We start from the raw sequence: 16,474 nt of genomic DNA, 5'->3' as shown, positions 1-16,474 counted from the left end.
ACGCCACACCTGGCTAATTTTTATTTTTTTGTATAGATGGGGTTTCACTATGTTGCCCACGCTGATCTCAAACTCCTGGGCTCAAGTGATCTTCCTGTCTCAGCCTCCCAAAATGCTGGGATTACAGGTTTGAGCCACTGTGCCCAGCCTTTGCTCATTTTTGAAGAGATACAGTCTTAATTTCTTTTAACACTATTAAGTGTAGATCTATTGAATGAATGTGGCTATCATTTTTTTAGTGGCAGCACATGATAAAGCCAGTCATAATACCTGTTTTTCAGAGCCTCACAACGCAATAAATATAATAATCATCATTTGGATAGATTTTTACAGTTTACAAAGTGCCTTTCTATATGTTACCAATCCTTCAAACATCCCATAATGTGGTATCTATCACCAAGTAAAAAATGAAGGCAGTGTGCCATAAATGACTCATTCAAGAGCCTACATCTAAGTGTGAGAGTAAGAACTAGAGCTAAAATTCAAAACTAAGTCTTCTAAATGTGCTAGAATTACAGTGTGGTGGTAACTGCACAATTTCGTGAATATGTTAAAAAGCAGTGGACTGTATACTTTAAAATAGTAAATTTTATGGTATGTGAGTTATATCTCAATTTAAAAAAACAGAAAGGTCTGTATGTTTGAAGATGGTACCATCTCCAAAATATATTAATGAAAAAAGAAAAGCACAGAAGAGTGTGCATGGCATGCTACCATATGCTTAAAAAAACAATACCCAAACATACATACACAAGCTTTGTAGACATGAAACTTTGAAAAAAATACTCAGGAAACCAATAATGTCATTTCCTAAAGAGAGGGGAACTAGAATGGCTGGGGGGACACAGGGTTGTCCTGGAAGGAAAACCTACCTTTCAGTATACCCTGCTGGACCTTTTGAATTTTGTACAGAATGTATTACCACTTCCTCTTTTAAATTTAAAGGGGTGAAAGTGAATAATCTGATGCTTTATCATTAGTCCTTAATTTTAAGAGATCATCTTCATTTTCTTCTGTAATAAACTTAAAATATATCCAAGAAAAAATCTTAAAACTACAGCTTCTAACTAGTGTCCTGACCCCATTAGACCTTTTAGTTGATTCAGAGAAGTAAGTCAAAGACCATAAAGCATCCATACCATTTTATGTAGAAGCCAATGCTCTATTCTTACTGTCACAATTCCTAATCTCATAATTCTCTTTCTGTATGGGTATAGTTGTTCATTTACACTTTAACTTATTTTTTCTTTTCAGTAATAATTTATTTCTTTTATTTAGACACAGTTACCTCATCTGCTTTCCAAAGTTCTACACTGAATGCTCCTGGGACAGCAATTTGTTCCCAGACTCCCAAAGAGTAGTCCTCATTTTTATAATTTCTAAAGACACTTGCTATACTTTTTCGTTGCTTAGTCATCTTCTTCTGACACTGGATTTTTGAGTTAGCACAAATCTCCTAACATGTTTCTTGTATACTCTTGGCTTTTAGTTGATTCCCATTTATTTTGTATTCTATTTCATATTTTGCCAATTAACTTTATAACTAAATGAGGAAATTTCAACTTCACTTTCCACAGTTTGAGGAAATTTCAACTTCACTTTCCACATGTAACTGTGGTAACAAGCCCCACTTCAAGTCATTTAGATATCTTTAGCTCTCTGGTGGTGGTTCTTTACCTCTACTTATTGTGGTTTTGTAAAACTACAATTAATTAGAAATGTTATAATTAAAATGCTATGTTTGAAATTTAAATACAAAAGTAAAAGCTCAAGAATTTTCATATTTGAATTCTAGAATATTCTAGATAACAAATCGAACGATTACCAAGAAATAATCAGTATGTCTTAAATTCTCAAGAAAGCATAGTGGACAGGAGGAAAGTTAAAAATAAAGAAAAGACTATTTTAGGTGGGGCTTAAGTAATGCAATATAGAGACTTTTTGGAAAGTGGTATACTGAAGGAAGAATAGGAAGAATGATATACTAAAACAGATTTCAAGATTGAATTCTGCTTTAATCTGTTACTGTAGTGAATTACTGTGGTATGAGATATGCTGGTTTTCATACATGGTTCACCCAGTTTTCTTTGTAATGAAAAGAATACAAAATACTAAAATTGAAAGAAAAGGAAGTACATACCTGCCTTCTATACTCTAAAAGAGGGTCATATAGTTTCCATCCATTTTCAGGGAATACTTCTTTGTATTCAAAAGCAAAAAGAGGCTACAAAAAAGTAAACAATGATAAGAGCTAAAAAAAGATATTCACAAAGGTAATGAATCAGAAATGTATCCATATATCCAAAGTTTTCATTTATTTATCTGCAAGAACAGTTTATGTATTAGCATCCTTTTTTGTATTATAGTTTTTGTTTTATAATTTTGAAAATCTATTTTTTTAACATATTTTTTAAGCATACAAAAAAGCAAAGACACTTGACAACAAAACTTATCAAATACTAACATATCATTATATTTCCTTCAGATTATCTTTGGTAGCCTTTGTAGGTTTACTTTCAAATAAAGACATTACATTTAAAAACAACTATGATGCCAAAAACAAAAAAAAAAATTGAACTGGAGTCATAAGACCAACGTTGATTCCAAATAGTACTCCTACTAACTGTGCCCTTGAGTTAACTGCTTACCTGATGTGGCTTTCATCGCTAAACAGGGATAAATAATATCTACCACCATAGGCTACAGAGAAGTGACGTGATATAAACATAGGAGTCTAACACTGTCTATAGCATAGTGGGAACTCAGGGTTTGCCTACCCTTACCTCCCAAATTGCTAGTCTTAACTGGCTGCCAATTAAAAAGGAGAATTTCAAATCCTAATGAAGACAACAGGCAACTTTTCATCATGGAAACACCCTGAATGGCAAGATCATATAATCATAAAATGTTAGTGCTGGATTGGACCTCAGAAATCAGCTAGTCCAGCTTCCTTTATTTCATACCTAAAGAAATTGATGCAAGATACTAGGTTATACTTACACTATACCTCTGGTTAAATGTCAAAGCAGGGATGTAAATGTAGAGATTCTAGACAGCCTAAACAAGTTTCTTTATACTACATCAATAATTATAGCACAAATTTTCCAAAGACAGGAAACATTTTACCAGGTTATTAGAGACAGGAAATGCATATTTCATTAGATTCTCAAATATGGATCTTCTTGTCCGCCCCTCTGGTTTATGAGCAAATCGTAAACTCCTAATATCCTAGAAAAGATTTAGGAACCAAGTTAATGATTGTTCACTACTTACTTAAATGAATCAATAAGGTTACTTGGAACTATCTTGTAAAATGTTAAGATTTGTGAATGTAGGATACAAAAATAAATCAGGCATCAGCTCCTGGAGACAGGGAAATTATAATGGTTCACTGGGAAAAATTGAAAGAAACACAGGTACTCTACTACAAAGCAGAATTCAGAGGGCAGGAAATTTACCTATGCTTATGGACTCAAAATAGGCCAGTGAAAGAGACAGTATTTGATGTAACCACTGGGGATTAACGATATTACATCTGAAGATTAATATCATGACTGACACAAACTATTAATATCATGACTGAAAACTATATGTGCTTTCCCTGTGAAAGCCCATTTTCTCTCATAAATTTCCTTATTAATAAAACCTGATTAGTATTTGTTATATTTCATATGTGCCTTCATTTCATTATATCTGGTGATTATTTTCCTACTAACTCTCCCTTCCCAGGGTTCATTTGCATTGGACATTCTCTTCCTAAGTCCCCTGCTATAGACTTGATAGAACTAAACCCTGCCTGAAAGTCTTCCTTTCCTCACTCTATAACCACATTCTTCCACCATCTACTGACACATAACCTCTGAATAGTTTAGTTTATATTATCCAGGTTCTACAGTAAGGTCTAAAGACCAAGGTTCCCTTCCATTTGTCCCTAAGCAGTTTTCTGTGCTCAGGCTGAATGCAGTTATTCATGTTCTGGTTTACTGTTTTCTTAATAGCACTTAGAAAAAAACTGGGGATTAAGATAATTTCAAGGGCCAGACACAGTGGCTCATGCCTTTAATTCTGACACTTTGGGTGGACAAAGCAAGAGGGACACTTGAGGTGTTCTACTTCTAAAACAGTGGTGGGGAAAAATTGGTATTGTAGACTTTTCCTATGTTCTTATCTACTATCATTCTTTAAATGCATTGATTGATACTTGAATGAAACATAAATTGTTACAAGTTCAAGACCAGCCTGGGCAACACAGCAAGACCTTGTCTCTACGAAAAATTAAAAAAAAAAAAAAAAATTATAAGAAAAGAATAATTTTAAGACTAATCATTTTATTTAAATGTTTTTACCTAGGCAGAATTCAAAATAGCTTTATTATGCCTCATTTTGTAGAATCACACACAAAGCCACTCCACTACAATGTACCCACAATATGTGAGTAAGACAGTATATTATAAATCTGATCCAAAACTAGAATGCTGGCTTTACTCTTTTAAAATAAACATATGCAGGAACCTAAGCTGATATCTTGTTTTCCCTTAGTAAATATCTTTATAACTAGGAGAGATACTCAGAATCATTCTATTAACCACAGAGTTCTCTGAAAGTACCATGTCAGGGGCCCTACAAATATTTGTGTTAATTGATAACGATCCTGTTCCATGGAAAAAAAAATTATATTTAAAATGATTAAGATTCAAAATTATCTTCTTTCACATCCTCTTATATTATATGTGCTACTTACTATTAAACTACAGAAAAGTGATCAGGAAACAGTGTGCTTGACACGTGGTTGACAGCAATTACACTTACAGAGCCCTTCTGACTATAATGGAAAACCACAGGCCAGGCACAGTGGCTCACGCCTGTAATCTCAACACCTTGGGAGGCCAAGGTGGGCAGATCACTTGAGGCCAGGAGTTTGATACCAGCCTGACCAGCGTGGTGAAACCTGTCTCTACCAAAAATACAAAAATTAGCCAGGCATGGTGGCATATGCCTGTAATCCCAGCTACTCAGAGGCTGAGGTAGGAGAATCAGTTGAACCTGGGAAGCAGAGGCTGCAGTGAGCCGAGATCATGCCACTGCACTCCAGCCTGGGTGACAGAGCCAGACTCTTGTCTCGAAAAAAAAAGAAAACTACAAAAATAATTACTAAGTCATTAGCTTTAATACCAGAGTCACAAAACTTCTAAGATTAGCATAACAAAGTATCTTGAATTATACACATGCTGTTTCTTTTGGCACTGGCAGAATAGCAAAAGAAAGGAACAATGTGATGTAGAATCTCAATGTGCATGGGTGTTAGTGAATTAGGCCTTAATAACAGTGACCTGGAGAAGTGGTACATAGTATTAAATATCTATGACTTAATGGTAAAAATGTAACAATCTATGTTTCATTCAAATATCAATGCATTTAAAGAATGCCAGTAGATTAGAACATAAGAGAAGTCTACAATATCAATTTTTCCACACTATTGTTTCAGAAGTAGAAAAATTGGCTGGGCGCGGTGGCTCACACCTGTAATCCCAGCACTCTGGGAGGCCGAGATGGGCAGATCACAAGGTCAGGAGATTGAGACCATCCTGGCTAACATGGTGAAACCCCATCTCTACTAAAAATACACACAAAAAAATTAGCCAGGCATGGTGGTGGGTGCTTGTGGTCCCAGCTACTCGGGAGACTGAGGCAGGAGAATCGCGTGAACCCAGGAGGCGGAGCTTGCAGTGAGCAAAGATCACGCCACTGCACTCCAGCCTGGGTGACAGAGCGAGACTCCATCTCAAAAAAAAGAAAAATTATGAGAACTAGAAATAGAAAAGATAGGTGATGATGAATATATCATATTTAGTTATTTAGTTCTTCCACTACAAAGTAGTGGAACTGCTCAGAGCCTTATGTTGCTAATTTGTAAATTAAAGGTAATAATGTCTATTGTGCCTACCTCACAGGATTTTTATAAGGCTCAAAGTGAAATAATGAATGTGGAAGTATGTGGTATCCTATCAGTACTATGTGCATTAAAGATGGTCATTATTACTAATTTTTTTTCAGAGTCTTGCTCTGTTGCCCAGGCTGGAGTACAATGGCACTATCTTGGCTCACTGCAACCTCCGCCTCCCAGATTCAAGCAATTCTGCTGCCTCAGCCTCCCCAATAGCTGAGATTACAGGTGCCCACCACCACGCCCGGTTAATTTTTGTATTTTTAGTAGAGATGGGTTTTCATCATGTTGGCCAGACTGGTCTCGAACTTTTGACCTGAAGTGATCCGTCTGCCTCAGTCTCTGAAAGTACTGGGATTACAGGCATGAGCCACCGTGTCCAGCCAAGATGATCATTATTAAAAAATAAGTTATGAATTTCTAAATATATCAAAGTATGTAGACTGAACTGGACCCAAAAGAATTAAGTCTAATTCATGAGTCACCTTTTCTATTACTGCTAAATTTTGTTTTCTTCTATCAATGTCATACTAAAATAACATTTCTAATTGGAAATCCATTTGATATTTTGGAAACCAATTTCAAAACAGAGGTTTCTATTTAATACAAAGCTTTTCAAACCAAAGAAAATCACATACACATTATAACATTTACCTTACACACAGTTTCTAGTCCATAAGAATTTTCACCTCGACTAGAAGCACCACCAATTTTTTCTACTCTACTTATCACACCAAGGGAAGCATCTAAAACAAATGGGGGATCCTAAAGAAGGAAAGAAAAAATAATTAAAACTGAGCAATTAATACTGTCCAATTATATAGCTGATCAAAATCTTAATCAGAAATGCTTTCATTAGAGATGATCAGAAATGAACAAAACTAGCTACAAACAACACACTCATGTACATACAAAAATCTAATCCGACTCTTACCCGTTCCATGCTTTTGAAATATAACCTATAATTCGTGACAGTCAGAGTTCCTCGTACAGCACCAGTGAATGGACATATATAAGTTACATCTTTGGCTGAAAAGGCAAGAAGTCCACAGTTTACTATACATTATGTGCTATTAAAACCTGGTATCTCATCTTATAAAATTGTTATGATTCCTAGACTAATTTATGCTGAAAAATAACAGAACCAGTAATTTCCAGAGACCTCAGAATCCTACAACCCAAGCTTCCATCCCTCCACTAATCTGGGGAAGAAACATAGAATTAAATGGGATAGACTGAAGAGGGGGAGGGACTTCTCATCCCATGAGACAGAACATAAGTAAACAAAGGGGCTACTATCCTGGCTAGATAAAACAGTTGTGGGTGGCTGCAGCAGAGACGGCTGAAAGAGTACTAGTAATGGTGGTATTAAAAATAAGCATGGCAAGGCACAGTCGCCATCATCTCATTGCAGTTTCTATGTAACCTCCCCAATCTCCTGATCTTCCTCTGCCCACAGTCCAGTTTGTCAACATTCTTCCAAAAATGCAATGTCCAAAACATATGTTATTCCACAAACTCCTGATCTGATTAATACTTATGGGTAAAATTTTACAGGTGAAATGGCACACATTTAAAATATAATTTCTTAGAAAAATAACAGTATAAGAAGAGGATATTGTACTGCTGACCAACTGATGCCAGACTTTGTAAAGAAATAATCACAAATAATGTTTTATTAAATAAACGATGGATCTACATGGCATTATGTTTTGTAAAATATGCATTAACTGATTATGCAGGATAACTTAGGAATCAGTATCTCAAAATATTATTTAAAATGCCACAGTTCATAATGTCTTAAAATATTCATAAATTCCTAGTATGTCATTACTACACCAAATCAGCAGATAAAGGAGTATCTTCATCATTCCAAGGAAGTAAGGAACAATCTGTGCAGCAACAACTTTCTAAGACCCTTTCAATGGGCTTCTGAGAAAACTTGGGGCCATTAAATATATTTAATAACCTCCTGACTTTGCTTCTCATTCAACACTTCGAAGGACTGGCTGCTTTGTATGGAATTTGAAATGAGACTGATCTTTTCACAATCATTTCTAACCTTCAAAATAGTTGCCTTAGGAAGATTTTAAGTATAAACTACTTTTTTTAAATCACTGTTTCCAATGTACATTTCATTTAGAGGGAAGCTTTTAAAATTAAATGAACCTATCATTATATAAAAATACACAAACTTGCTTTGCACAAATAATATTTTTCCCTTATGAAGTTTTACCTCGACTAGGAAAGCTTTATTCAAGGTTACTAAAAACATTTCTGGATTCCTTCCAGAGTCAGTTTTCTGACTCCTGTAAGAAAACTCAGCCTTACTATCCTATATCCCACCACAGGAATGTCATTCTCGGGCCAGTGCTTTTCTGTTACACCTTACCCTTTATTCTAAAATCATGAGATAATATACACATAAAAGTGCTTCTAAAGTTTTAAGTACAATACAAAAATTCAAGGGTTTATACCTATGTTACTATTATCATCATTAGTCTTTGCTTTGTTCTGTACCCTCTATCATTCCTCAAGAGATCATGACAATGGAGAAAAGAAGATAAATACAAGAAATTCTTAGACACTGACTCCTCCAGGTCAGGTAACTGACTGGATGTTAAGAGTCCAGAAAAGAAAAAAAGAGCAGTCTAGTATGACAACCAGATTTCTGACTTGAATAAATGGACAACTGGTATTGATGTCAAATGAGAGAGAGAATGCAAGAAAAAGAGTACGTTTGGGGTTAAACGTGATGATTTCCATTTTGGAGATGTTGGGTATAAGGTTCCTATGGGATATTCAAGGATGTGTGTTTAAGATAGAGGCATTTGTTTACTTACATTAGGACAGGGGTTCACACTGGAGGTACAAATTTTAGAGTCATCAGCCAATATATGGCAAGTGATGTTACAAATTTAGATATGGTCAACCGAAAAGAGTATACAGGAGGGAAAAGGGAAATGGATCAAGGATGAAGTCCTAGGGCGTGTTGCTATTAAGGGAAGAGGAGCCAACAAAGGAGACTGAGTGGTAACTTGAAGGTCTTTAATAAAGCCATATTTCATAATGGGAGCTGCAATTACGGCATTAAGTTCAGAATAAGAAAAAAGAAATTGTCATAATGCTAGATATAACCTTATTAGCTAGGTTATCTCCCTATGCTTTAGTTTCCTTCCTCATCTATAAAATGGGGTTGATGTTATTCTCAAGAATATACTCTCTGAGAATGACTGAGATAGTAAGCACTCAATAATAATAACTACTATCATTATATAATAGCCAATTCTGAAAAAATGTAAGTAGGTAGTTCAGATTGAGAGCCTGGTGTATACATAAGGCTGAGTGGTGAAAAGAAAAAGACTGAGAGGTTATTCAATCAAGAGTCAAGAGCAAGAAAAGACAAATACCATGCTAAGGACTAGGAAGCTAAATTTAGTAAATAATAATCCATTTAGACTACAGGTCCTTTGGTTTGTTTTTACACATAGAAATGACACCTAGCCAAGTAAAATTAAGCATTTTTAAAATCCTTTTTAAAAATTATGATTGGTAATAAAATGAAAGTAGTTATATTAACTAAGAAATCATTTACTTCATTCTTCTAACATATTACTTTATTTCTCAGAGTTTATGAGTAGATATCTGTAGATTATCACACAGATGAAACAAAACAGAAGCATGACGGAAAAAAAAACACAGCTTATAAGCTCATAGTTTCCAGTCCATATTATAAGTATTAGGCTGGGCAGAGAAGGGCATCGACATACAAACAGATGCAATGGAGATGACGTATTTCAGCCAAAAATTAACCTGAGTTTATTCAGAGAAGAAAGACATGAAGGAAGCAAACAGAAGAGAAGGTATTTTAAGAAAAATTACTTGTATAAGGTGACAATTCAATGTTTTTATCTAGGCAACTCAATATCTGAATGTAGTAATTCAAAATAATAAAATTTTCCTTCACAGGCTTTAGCAACAGTTTTAGCAAAAAGCCACCTACTTTTAAAGAAAGTAAAACCAGAGAAGAGGCAAAGTATAATTCAATTTGCATGTTTCCCAGAGTTCAAACACAAACACTAGCAGCGGGTCTAGGCCTACGTTTGTAGAACACACTAAGATGCTGGGAAGGCTGCAGGTAAAGAGTTCTGCCAGACAGGAGGTGTCTCTGACAGCCAGTTTATTCTCTGTATGCTGAGAGTACTGAACATTCTGCACAGTCAGAACGGAGGACATTAAGCAAAAAATACCATTACGGACCCATGTCTTTAATATTTTCTCCTGGAAGCAAGGGTGGTTCTTCCATTTCTGCTAACTTGTTAGACTCCCTCAGGACCTGGGGTGGGAAAGACAAAAAAAAGAAACATTTTTTTATTCAAAGGCTACTTTTTCACTCATATTTCAACTGAGTATGCTTGTTCTTGAAGTTATAACATCATATCACATACACTATTTTAAATCAAATTTGTTAAACTGTAGTGTTGGCATGTATAATATATGAAGTTAATGTTTTTCTAGAAAGCATTTACTGAGTGCTTAAATCATATCAAAGCACTCTACATTTGTTACACAAAAAATTTTACATGTTTTTGCACTGCATCCTAAGACAGCCTAACAATAAAAGAGGTATTATATGCTCATTTCACAGATGAGGAAAAAGCAGCCGAAAGTGGTAATTAGTTCAAGATCACATAGTTAAAATGCCAGTGTATAGATTTGAACTACAGTTGAATGAATTCCAAAGCAATGCTGAAGGGCCATAGTACATTTAAACTCAGACAAAATTAAGTTCTTATGTAGATTTAATGTTTAGAGAATTTAGAAATGATGTTGATAAATAATCTTATTGAAAAAGAGTTTAAATAAAATCATAATCAACAAATATTACCAGGTAGTTAGCTTGTGAAGGATGCTGCCCTATATTCCAAGAATGTGGATACAGAAACAGTTCTCTAAAGAGTTACAACCCAGAGAACACAGAGACACACCCAAATTGTCATATGCTAAATATATCCACCCTTAACTACCAAAAGCCTTCCTCACCTCCTCCCACCTCTTTCACCGTCAAACAGTAAATTTTTGTCTCCAGTCCCATTAATTCCTTCATCTTCAGCAATCTGGCTCACCTGCGGCCAATAACTAAGAACTACAAAGAACAAATTAACCTATTTTCAATAAATTTGCAATCTAAACAAATTCATTCTTTGAAAGTTTAACAATTTGTTTCATAAAGTAACTTTAATGCAATACCTAAAGAAATAGTATATACACACATATATATTTTTATGTGCCACATCTAAACTTCAGAAAAGTCATCTTTAAAGGTTATCTTTTAAAAATGCTATCTAGTTGCCAGTCCCTAAATAATCTTATGTAGTCATAAAAGAAGAAGGAAAGAAGAGAGGAAAGGAGGACTGGCCTATGATGATGGGGTTAAAAAGGCAAAAACTGGCCATATACAAAAATATAGACTTTGGTTCACATCCTGACTGCACCACATACTAACTTGGTACTCTTAGACAACATTTTCAATTTCTCTATGCCTCATTTTCCCCATCTATAAAATGATAACAATAGTACCACACATAGGTTGTTATGAAAATTAACTGAGTTAATACATTTAAAGCACTTATGTCAGTGTTAACACATAAGATGTATGTAATAAGTGTTGTCCATCATTAATAATAATAGAAGTTCAAACAACTGATTGCCAGAATCTGCTAATAATTCTACTAATTATGAAAGCAACAAAATTAGACCCAAAGATACAAAACAAATATCAGAGTATACTGAAAAAAATCAACCATGTGAAAGATTATAGAAAGGAAAATGCTTTATTCTTCCCCTGGTCTACCACCTCACTCAGAAATACAACGTTTATGTCACATATAACGCTGGGCAGTAGTTCCCATATTGCACATGTATACCTTCTTGTGGCTGCGACAGCACTGTTCCACATGACTTCCTCTTTCTCTACATTTCTACATTCAGAAAGGACCAGCAACCCCGGAAAATATTTATGTTACGTATAGAAGAGAGGAGGGTAGTTCTGGCAAAGGCACACAGAAACATGGGAGATACAATCCTCATAAAATTTTATAAAGTGAGAAAAGAGACAGGAAAACTCCTGCAAGTAGCACACGTTGAGAACCACACATAGGCTTTCTTATATTCTCTCTGACCAGAATGTCAAAGAGCGAGGCAATGAAAAGAAGCAATACAAGATCCTATCTTTGTCCAGCAGAGCTGCTCTAGATGACAGACTTTTAACAATAGGCATATGTAAAGGTTGTATATAAACAACTAATTCTACACCGGAGATAGGAAAAGGAACTCCAACTAGCACTCAAGTGAACAGAACAGGGATGGGGCAATCTAGATCCTGTGTTTGTTGACAAACACTGATTCTAGACAAATCTATACTTAATCAAGCAAGAGAAAAGAGACTAGGGAAAAAAAAGGCCTAGAAAAAAAAAAAAAGACAAAGAAAAGAGAGTATCAACCCGAAACTTTAAAAAAGAAAAAAAAGCAGTCTTCTGAAAACAATTTTCTATAGGCATTTGGAAAAACAAGTATAAGGTACTTTGCACACTCAAAAGGAAATAAGTTGTATTTTCTAATAAACAGAAAGAGAAGGCCAGGCACAGTGGCTCGTGCCTATGCTCCCAGCACTCGAGGAGGCCGAGGTGGGTGGACTGCTTGAAACCAGGAATTCAAGACCAGCCTGGACAACATGGCAAAACCCTGTCTCTACTAAAAATGCAAAAAAATTAGCTGGGCAGGCATGGCATCACAGGTCTATAGCCTCAGCTACTCGGGAGGCTGTGGTGAGAGGATTACCCTGAGCCCCGAAAGTCAAGGCTTCAGTGAGCCATGATGCACTCCACTGCACTCCAGCCTGGGCAATGGGAGTGAGACCCTGCCCTAAAAAAACAAAAAAGAAAAAAGAAAAAAAGAAATAGAGTAGAAACAGAAAGCCATAAGGAGAGAGACACAAGGAAACAAGAGAAATGAGTGAAAATGACTGCAAGGACATTTAAAAATGTAATAGCAGAAATAAAATCTGTATGGAGTTAGTAACAAATTGCATTGGTTATTCAGAAAACAGAGTTAATGTTGAGGGCAAACTTGAAAAGTGCTGAAAGAATTTGAAGGAAAAAAAAGATAACATCATCATGGAAAATAATCAAGAAAATAATTGCATTTTCTAAATGAAAAAAAAAATCAATAGGAGCAAAAAGTCTAATACATAATTGATGTTGATCAGAAGAATTTACCATGTTTCACCCAAAATCAATGAACAGAGACACATCTAGTTGCACCCTGGCAAATTTTTTTGAACTAAAAGAATTAAAATATAAACTATAAGAATATAGGCAGAAAGAAATTACCTTTGAAGAAAGCAAAATCAAGTTAGCTTCAAGGTTATCTATAATACCATATTCTACAAGACAATAACAAAATGTCATCAAAGCTGTGAAGGAATATGCTCCCATAAAGTGTTTAATGGCAGCAGGATGTCATTCTCAGATAGCCAGGTCTCAGAAAATACAACCCAGAAATACCTTTTAGAGAAAAAAAAAGAAAAAAATACCTTAAACTATAATTCAGCTAAAAAGGGAAAATCAGAATTAAAATATACAAGGGATTTGTGGTGTACTGCAAAACCTTACGTTTCATATCCTAAGAACTCCTAAAAAAACTCCAAATTCACTACCACCATACTGACCTCTTAGTCTTAGTTTCACCATTCTTATTATTAACATGATATTAATACCCACCTTAAAAGTTAGCAACTATGAAATCAAGATAACTGCACCATAAAGAGATTTGCAAAACATCGTGAAAATGAAAAAAACAACAACAAAAAATAGAGACAGTCCTTGGCTTACAATGGTTCAAGTTATGGTATTTTCAACTTACAACGGGTTTATCTGGATGTCACTCCATCACAGGTCGAGGAAAATCTGTACTTATTATTCACATAATAGAAGCATCAACAGAAGTTTTCACTGTCTTTTACCAAAATGGCCTATTCACATGATGCTTTTTTCTCTGCTCTAGAGATTCCCTATATGACACACTTTCTCTAATACTCATCAAAGGGATTAATATTTGAGAAAGCATGTCATATAGGGAACCATAAGTCAATCTCTCCCTGACTCCTAACTACTACATTCTAGATTTAGCTACAGAACAGTAAGCATCTAATGGTTCTAAGGAAAGCAGCAAATCTTTTCCCTTTCATTTCTTATGAGGACTGAAGATAGCTGCAATATTCCAAAGAGTCTGACACAACTTAGGAAAATTAACAGAATAATGTCTACCTGAGAGAATAAAGGAGATGGCTTGAGAAATAAAAATGGAGTAAAAGTTTAGGGTATCCTAGTAAAGGGTTTCAAAGATGCCTTCAGCAAGAGAATCCATATCATATGGGTCCATTTACATGAAATTCTGCAACAGACTACAGTATGAAAAAATTCAAAACAGTTGTTGCTATGGGGATGAGAATGAGAGTGTGGACTGAAAAGGGGCATGAGGAAAGTATCTGGCGTGACAAGTTCTACATCTTGACAGGGATTTGGGTTGTATAGGTGTATGCATTTTTCTAAAGTCACAGAATGTACACTTAAGATTTCTGTATTTCAATAGGTATAAATTTTATATCAAAAGAAAAACCACATATATTTATTTGCATGCTGACATATTTAGTTAGAAAAGTACTGATGTCTGCAATTTACTTTGAAATGCATCAAAAAGTAAGTTAGATGAATAGATGGATGGAGGGATACACAGATGATGGATGTCAGATAAAAACAAGGAAATAGGGTAAAATGTTAATAGCAGAATTCTGATGGTGGATACAGCCGGGTCCTTTGTAAACTTTATTTTGTGTTCAGAAATTTTTATAATAAAATACTGGGGAGAAGTCAAGGACTTTAAACTTGACCAGTCATGTAAAAAAAAAAAAAAAAAAAAAAAAAAAAAAAAATCACTGTAGGCCTTTGATAGGGGCAGATGGCATGGTCAGGGAAGGCACGGAACCGAAAAGGATGAAGATGAAATGATGATAATCTACGAAAGGAAACAGAATCCTGGATTAGTCTATGGTAACAGAAATAAAGAGAAATATGATACATTGGAAAACTGATCAAATCTGACCCTAGGCTTATAAAAAAATAGTAATAATTATATGAATAATACTTGATGATTTTTACTTGACAGGAACTGCAACTCAGACATGTCAGCAATGGAAGAAGAAAGAAAGCAGATTCAATGAATAAATGAAGTGAGGTCAAAACAAGAGAGGCAACTCAAAAACACCAGGAACGTATCTTGTTAAAATGGGGGTTAGGAACCAAGAGAGCAAAGCCAGTCTGGTCCATTAGGTTTTTCTGCCTTCACATGTAAATATCTTTAGTGGAGAATACATTAGGTTTTTCTGCCTTCACATGTAAATATTTTTAGTGGAGAATAAGTTACATAACCCTCAGATATGAGGGAAGAAAATTCACTCCTGGAGAAATCCTCTAGAATACTTTAAGCACTTTCTCTTATTGGGTCAAAATAATGTTACTAACTGGCTAGCCAACCTGCTTTCTATCAGATGCATCAGAACCCTGCCTGTGTCTGGAGCTCTGACCACATCAATAGGTAAGATTCCATAAAATGTGCTATTTGATAGCATTTAATACAATATTCAATCATTTTATTATCAAGAAGAAAAGTCTGATAATCTTATTAAAACTCTTACTTGAAAACAAAAGACACAAGACTAAAATTTATAATTCTTTTTTTATTCCTACTACATAATCAGTTTGGTATCCCTCCCTTCCCAGCCCTGATTTTCTTCCATGCCCACTTTATCAAATTATTTTCAAATTGTCCAGTAATTTTCCATGTAACTTTAACTTCTTTTTTCACTCCCTCCCTTTCTCTTCTCTCCCTCTCTTTCTCACACACAGAGGCACACAAACACAAAAATACACTCTCTTACACACACACAATTAGGAAATTACTATAAACTGGATCTAGAAGTTGGCAAGTTTAAGAGTCAATTTTCACATGGAATGGTTAGATGGTAGAAAAACAGGAAAGAATTTGTCTGAAATCTGCAAAACACTAAATAATCACCACCTGAAAGGGAAAAATGAGTCTATACAGTTATAAACTATCCTCCACAGTCTTTTTTACATACTGTACTAAAACCCAGAAGAGAGGAAAAGGATTTTCTTAGTAACTTATTTTTTGTTGGATAATCCTTCTAAAGAAAACTGTTTATATCAATTATACTTTATTTATGTTTTCTACAACTTGACTGACAAACCACAAAAGTGGGCAAATGAACCATGCAAACAAAAATTCTAACAAGGTAAAGCCACAGACTGGCATCTAGGATAGATCTTACTGGTTACACATTTGAAAGTACATCCAAGATCAAGCATAGGGAAGCCCCCCCCCCTTTTTTTTTTTAATAACACAGTCAAGGACACTTTGGTTTTTCAGCTGAAACCACAACTAGTCAAAGCT

The 16,474-nt window shown here is 35.0% G+C and overlaps 1 protein-coding gene across 9 annotated transcripts in view; it reads right to left on the bottom strand.

The window, feature by feature from the left end:
- The window catches only part of MTMR2 (myotubularin related protein 2), an 88,865-nt gene that overhangs the window by 22,353 nt on the left and 50,038 nt on the right, over positions 1-16,474 (bottom strand). For all 9 annotated transcript variants that reach the window (XM_017948883.3, XM_003910575.5, XM_009187145.2 and 6 more), the window contains 5 exons: positions 10,205-10,280; positions 6,879-6,973; positions 6,599-6,709; positions 3,127-3,228; positions 2,141-2,224 (listed from right to left, as the gene is read on the bottom strand). In XM_017948883.3, the coding sequence (XP_017804372.1) occupies positions 2,141-2,224; positions 3,127-3,228; positions 6,599-6,709; positions 6,879-6,973; positions 10,205-10,280 (468 nt within the window). The remainder of the gene's footprint in view (positions 1-2,140; positions 2,225-3,126; positions 3,229-6,598; positions 6,710-6,878; positions 6,974-10,204; positions 10,281-16,474) is intronic.

This window comes from Papio anubis, chromosome 12, assembly GCF_008728515.1.
Source record: "Papio anubis isolate 15944 chromosome 12, Panubis1.0, whole genome shotgun sequence".
Taxonomy (NCBI): Eukaryota; Metazoa; Chordata; class Mammalia; order Primates; family Cercopithecidae; genus Papio; species Papio anubis.
This window is presented reverse-complemented; position numbering and strand designations above follow the sequence as displayed.